The sequence below is a fragment of the Ostrea edulis genome, chromosome 3 (assembly GCF_947568905.1).
Source record: "Ostrea edulis chromosome 3, xbOstEdul1.1, whole genome shotgun sequence".
Lineage (NCBI taxonomy): Eukaryota > Metazoa > Mollusca > Bivalvia > Ostreida > Ostreidae > Ostrea > Ostrea edulis.
Window position 1 is genome coordinate 22110418 of NC_079166.1, and position 7459 is coordinate 22117876.

The 7459-nt window shown below is 34.3% G+C and overlaps 1 protein-coding gene across 1 annotated transcript; it reads left to right on the plus strand.

Annotated features, from left to right (window-relative positions):
- Positions 1–336: 336 nt before the first annotated feature.
- Positions 337–4153, plus strand: LOC125676640 (cell death abnormality protein 1-like). The gene is made up of 5 exons (XM_056157548.1): positions 337–542; positions 1943–2004; positions 2185–2322; positions 2689–2760; positions 2913–4153. The coding sequence occupies exons 1-5, from the start codon at positions 460–462 to the stop codon at positions 3113–3115; spliced, it is 558 nt and encodes a 185-aa protein (XP_056013523.1). The 5' UTR covers positions 337–459; the 3' UTR covers positions 3116–4153.
- The last annotated feature ends 3306 nt before the right edge of the window (positions 4154–7459 follow it).

The window sequence follows — 7459 nt, forward strand, 5'->3', positions numbered from 1 at the left end:
GGAAAAATATCTAATTCGTGTTATGCTGCGCTCGCTTCAACTGTCATACCCCTGTCATATCAATTATATATATATATATATATATATATATATATATATATATATATTATCATCTTATAACGTAAATTAAACTATATCGATGTTATGACGCTGTGTTTTAACGTCATTTTGACGTTACCAAAATTGACACCAATAGCGTGCGCGACGTCTATGTTTATCTCATCAAGACAGAGGGCTCACGACAGCTTTTGGAACCGTCAATCTACAGTAAAGATTGGTACGGAAATATTCATTTGGCCCATAGTGAAGACGCGTGATAATTCAGGAAGTGTTTATATGTTATATAGCTAAACTATCATTTATCTATCATATTGATGCTGCATACATTGGAATGAGAATTTGAAGGATAGAAGAATATCAACATATTTCATTTGATAAAATCACTAGTATCTGATATCAATGGATTTTAATTCATTTTCACATTTCTTTTTGTGGTTTTTATCTCCTTGTATCACGTCTTCTGTCTCACAATTATGTGAAGGGTAAGTCTTTTTTATTCATTCTCCACAAATTGCGTAATACAACATGTTCTCTATAATAAAAAAAGATTAATCAGTCATTTTGTAAGATTATTATGTACACTGTTCACCAGTAGAATCCCATCAATTTACCATTGTGTTCTTTAAGATTTGCTGACAGTAAGAATAGCAAGATACAAGTAATAGAAGTGAACTGGTAAAGTTAGTATTATGATATCTTCGTTGCATATACACGCAACACTGTGTGTAAACATTATCAAAGTCTGATTCCCACAACTTCAGTATTGGTGTGCAAATCTATCAAACACAGTCACTGTTTGTCCACTTGATTGTCGACAACTTTGGTTTTGAGTACCCATGCACCTTTATTTATAATTCCAAGAATATACCCTGATTTCTTCAAATTTTAAGACGTCTTTCACACGCCCGTATTAAATGATTCTTTTACGCAGATTTCAACTAAACGACAAACTTTACCGGGTTATTTATAGTCACGAAACAATGTAGTCAAACCACGGAAATCGGATCTATCTTAAACATGGAATAAAAACAGTTCTGTTATATTTCTCACTATAGAGTTTTTGCATGTATTTACTAATATGGATTGATTAAGTTACTGTTATGACACAATAGCTCATTATGAAGTCATGTCATATCGATTTCTTTTTTTAACTTTAACTATACTGTCTACTGTCTGTAAAACCTATACGGTACCAATTTTGATGCACCAGATGCGCATTTCGACAAATAACGTCTCTTCAGTGATGTTCAACCGAAATGTTTGAAGTCCGAAATAACAATGAAGTTTTAGAATATATATATATATTATAGGATTAAATATATTTTTTGAAGAATGTATCGATGTGTAAACTCCGGACATTTTACTCTCAAACTGAATAAAAGTGCAGAATAAAATGTCCGGAGTTTACACATCAATAAATTCTTCAAAAAGAATGTTTGATTCTTATAATTCCAATTTATTCACTTTATCAAAAACTGGAAAAAATTGAATAGTTTCCCCGCACTATGTTATTTGGTTTCAGGCGTGTATGAATACATTGCGCTTTCGGATTTATTGATGTGTAAACTCTTGTTCAGTTTTAATTTTGTCCAATTAAAACTGTGTGTGTGCGTGTGCGCGTGTGAGTGTGCGTGTGTGTGTGTGTGTGTATTATTTTATATCAATGTTGATAATATGGATCAAATATTCGAAAATTTTAACATCTATTTGTTCCGTCCTGAACACGTTCCTTATGCGATGTAAATTGCATTGTCTTGCACTTACATTATGATGATTCTTGACTAATGGTATGTTTAGTTTTCAACATCTTTGCTCGTCAAATATTAGAAACAATGGAAGTAGATGCAGTATTTTGATATGATTTGTTTTTAAACAATTTCAGTCCTGACGGTAAAGGATGCTGTAGTGGATATATATGGAATGAAGCACAAAATAACTGTACACGTCTGTATACATTAGTATTCAAGTTAATACATAATAGTACATTCATAATGGAAATTATATTCAAACATATTTGTATATTACTCATGAATAACGACGGCATGCATGAATATAAATTTCAATGTTGATTACTTCTGATGATTACATTCATAAATAAGCAATATTTTTTCTGCTTTTCTGTAGGTTGCACGGATGGCTTTTACGGTAGGGACTGTTCTATACCTTGTCCAAAACCATTATTTGGCTGGGATTGTCAATTAAATTGCAAATGCAGCAGTGAAGACTGTCACCACGTGTATGGTTGCAGGAAAACTCCATCAGGTGAGAAACAATTGCTCTCATTTAGCTTTGGTTTTGCCGAAGAAAGGCGTCATCTGTTTGAAATTACCTCATATCTAATTTTACATAATGTGCGCCTGGAAGGTATGGCGACTATTGTGAGTTATCTTGTCGTTACCCAAGTTATGGAAATATATGTCAGTTCTTCTGTCCTTGTGGTGAAGCGTTATGTGATCCTTCTAGTGGATGTGCAGGTTTATTGTATACTCATCCTCAATCCAGCTTTAATGTGTTCATTTTCCGTTTACATTCCCTTTTAAGATAAAACTTTTATTATGTAAAAAAAAAAAACTTTAATCAAATGCCCTGTAAATAATTAAAAGGAACTATATTTTCTTTTGTTTGTAGAAGATTATTCATCATTGCACAGCAGTGAAATATCCACCATACCTGCATCTGCTTCAAGTACAATTTATAACAGTAATGGTTTATTTGTTCTTGCGAGAATTCACTGATCTTTAATTAATATAGTTATCACATTAATTTCCATGTGTACATATACCATATTCATATCTAAACCTCCTACACACTTTGATTTTCCATTGTGTAAAGTTTTCTTTATATCATAACAGAGGCTGCAACAGAGACTGCACCGAAATCTACCAACGTCCCCCATATTGACAAAACATGTCATGAAGAGAGTGGAGACATAAATAAAAGCAATTCGACATCTTTAATTGCGGGTATTATCAGTCTTCTGATCGTTGCGGGAATATTGCTGATCCTGTACGCAATGGCTTATTTACATAAATTCACCCGTATAGTTCAAGAGTAAAAGCATACTCTGAAATGCTGAAACTTAATAACACCCACGTTCAATCAAAATATGACCGCATGAAATATTTTATCTCAACATGTATCTAAAAGAGCAATAATGCAATGAAATACTCAAGTTTTGTTCTATTCAGATTTCTTATTTATACTAAACAAGAAACACATAGTACTAATTTATGGTGAATCTTATCAAATAATTTTTGAAACATGTTTTGATAAAGAGTGAATGTTCCAATTACTCATAGTAGCATTTGATGTTATTATTTACTAGAAAAAAGATTTGATATAATTTGAGGACAGTAGAACGTGGTTTCATAGAATCTTAAATCAGTCCCTATAACTCTCGAGTGTTGTAAGTTCCTATTGCAAGTGTTACATCCACCAGTAGTCTATCAAATCCAGAGGTTCTTTATATTTTATAGCATTATTATTATACGTAACCGCTTTTTAAGACTTGTCGTGTCTGAATGATGCTTACCGCAACGATGCAATTGGATGAATGGAAGCAGGTGTGTCATCATTTACAGTTGCAAGATCTTTATTTGTTGCACAAAGTACCATATCGCGCCTTTGGAGCAGATATCAACACCATGGTTCAACAAATGATCGTCATAGAACAGATAAATCACACGATATATCATCAGCACAGTATCACGTCATCTGGTTGCTTCAATGTCAACGATTCACAACAGCGCCATACACCACAACTATCATTCTTGGGATTTGTAGAATGAAAAATGAAAAGGGTGAAGAGAACAAATACTGACCAATCTCAAAATTCTAATTAGGAATGCAAATTCAGAGTAGGGCAAACACGGACTCCTTGATACCAGAGGTGAGAATAGGTGGCTAGGTGTAAGCATCCTCTGTTGACCGATCATGCCAGCCATCATCTTGATCGGGTAAACAAAGTAATCCATAGTCAAATATGTCTATAAACAACCACCCCAGTTGGTATAAAACATGCCTGACAGCATTTCATCCAATGGTATTATGTTTTAATAAACATTGTTATAAAGAAACCATGTACAGGTGATAATGGACTATTGTGACATCAATATGGGAAGTTGACGAAGGGGAAGCTGATATAATATACATTCATTGCATGATAGTGAGGGAAATATTAATATGTATTCACCCACGAAAAATCATATTCCCCGAGGGCAACGCCCAAGTGGAATATGATTTTTCTTCGGTGAATAAATATTCATATCCCCGAACAGTCATGCAATAAATTGTTTATTATACCGAAACAAAACAAGACTACAAAAATGTATTTGAAATTGGAGTCCACTCATCTATACATTGTATGTAGGTGAGATTACCTTTACAGTAACACCGCGCTGTCAACGTATTAGAGTGTAAAAACAACGAGTAACAGTGATATGATAACCAGTTTTTGTATTTCCATTCTCCATGAATGCTGATATACTTGCTTGTTTTTCTATCAACCGAAACCAAGCAATTTAATTCTATATCAGAGAACCGCATGTTTTGTGTCTTACCAACTCTCAAAGTACAATGACTCGGACTCATTGTGACGTCACAATAAAATTAGTTTACCTTGACGTTAAATTTATGGATATGCACGAGGCTGCATGTATGTTGTTGTCTGCGTCATTCGGAACACTAGGGTTTGTTCATTTAATTGGACACGAAGGGGAACGTGACCTTCTCAGCCAATCAGATTATGTTTTACTAGTGATTCTTTGTATGAGGTATAATGATCCTGTTTGTCATAAAGTTGAATTATTAATTTGCCGTTGATATCCATTTTCAATCAAACATCCAAGTTTGGACAAGATGTGGAGAGCTCTGTTTTGTCTTTTATTTTGAACTAGATTGATCACTGTTCGTTATCTTCACCTTGCTTTGAACTGTATTTTAAACGTAATTGGCATTAATTCCATTTCTGGTAAGTTCGTTGGGATGAAAGGTGAAAATAACAAAAAGTGATCAATCTCATAACTCCCACAATCAATACAAAATACAAACTTGGGCGAACACGGACCCCAGGGTATACCAGAGGTGGGATTAGGTACCTAGGATATACATGTGGAGTTTTGTGTCGCAGTTGATGCGCCATCAATACATCTTGATAGAAGACAATAAGTTTTAGTATTCACTGTATTTTAATGAATAAGTGTTGAATTAAGGTAAGGTTTGCAACAAAGGGAGATGACTCTTGATATACCTCCGTGCACTTCGTGCTTTATGACGTCACTATGAAAACATGCTTCACGACACAGTTGTATCGTGGGAAAATGTCATAATAGTTACTTGTTATCTACTACCACTGCCAAGTGTCAAGCGACGTGTGTGTAAATTTCCATGACAAAATAATGATAATGTTTCCCAAATGATCAATTATAAATTTATTTTCTTTTATATTATAAAAGTTTACATTCTTTTATTCATAGTATGCGCAATGGTTAATCTCCATTTTATGTTGTGATCTTGAAATCGCCCTTAATGGACATCGGCAGAGAAAGTCAGTTGTTTGTAAACAACGACATGGCTCTGGTAAAAGATGATGATCGGTACCGGTAGCTGATATTTTGTGTGAAACCATGAGATGGTCGCATGTAATCTACGGAAAGTAGGATTTCTTTTGATGCTGTTATATAATCAATCATTGTTTGTGAATAGTATCCTCAAATTTGACAAGTCTTAATTTTGTCAGAGAAACATCTCCATAACGGCATGGGTCTTGTCGACATAAAACAGATTTGTTAAGTGTCATTTTTACTAACTTTACGTTAATTCGCACCCCACCTCCTAGATCCGCTACTGACCGGGTTAACATTCTTGCGAAAGTTACAGTCGTATGTTGATATATGTAAACAAACATCAAGCAATGGAACAAGAAGAAGGAATTTATTTCAAAGATGTACATGTAGTATAAAAGACAGGCTCGGGCTAATGAAACACGGAATCTATGACAAAGCGGGACCGTGGAAAACCCGCCGGGAAATTGAAGATATTGTATTTAGAAGGGAAAAAAACAACAATATTTCAATTTCTGATAAAGGATTGATTGATTGATTGATGTTTTCCGCCACACCCAACCATTTTTCAGTTATATGGTGGCGCCCAGTTTTTATTGGTGGAAGAGAAAACCCAGATAAAATGTACGTGGGAAGAGACCACCGACCTTCCCAAAGTAAACTGGGAAACTTTCTCACTTATCGGCGCGAGCGAGATTCGACAGAGATGAGAGGCCGTGTGATTTTTAGCGCAATGCTCTAACCACTCGACCACGGAGACCCCTCTGATAAATGTGACACTAGAATACTTGAAATATAAATATAATTTATCATGTTGGGCTGGAATTGTATTTTGTTCATGGAAATGCTCAATGCACTCATTAAAAATTGAACAATTATAAAACAAAGTGACAAACCGCAGAAATGAAATAATTCTTTTTAATTTGTTACCATGGAGACAAAACCTGATGGGTAGTAATTGTATATGCTTTTTTCAATGTTTATGGTCAAACTATTATGTTTAAAGTGAAATTTATCTGACGAAGACGTTTCAAATCTGCTGAATATGCATTTTTGTTGCCATGACAACCGATTTAAAGTTTATTCAAGATATAAAAAGTGCTATTTTTTGTGTTTTCTACTAATTAGTATAATCTTATATATAATAATCTTTTTAAAAATTCTACCAGCTTTTTACCCAATAAGTTTGCCTCGTGTAGTTTTTATACCACTAGTATTCGGTTTATTACAAAGATCCCGAAATGTAAAACAACACAAAATTAAGCCCAGCTGGTCAAAAACCGACACGGGCATTTTTTAAAGTCAATTTTAAAAAGATAAATTCCTACTGAACATACTGATATACAACATAACTGTGTTCGCTACACGTCAAAATGTCGCAAACCTTGTTCATTTCATTTTCATATTCTACATTTTGATGACTATTATATTTAGCGTTCACTACACTCTGACTACCGACTAATAAATTCACGTTTCACTAATAATCATAACTTTCTATTACATTCAGAGTTCGCGCCCCTCTTCTATCATGACATGTCAAACTTGTAATGTAAATATAGGTACTGAATGCTCCTTCGTCAAACGAAGGCAACCACGGGTCCTTTGGATATGACCTCCAACACGGATCCCTGGTCACAGCAGGTTTAGTATGTTAAAAAACCTTCACTACTACAAGCATGAGAGCTAAACTTAGGTCTAAAGTTGTGGTACTTCACCTACAGGTGGTAATGTCTCAATGTGAGTGAACCATTCTCAACGAAAAGAAACCAACCTACACCATGTACATTTATTACAATTGTTCGTGCTCAGATTAAACCATTGACGTCAAACCATATTAT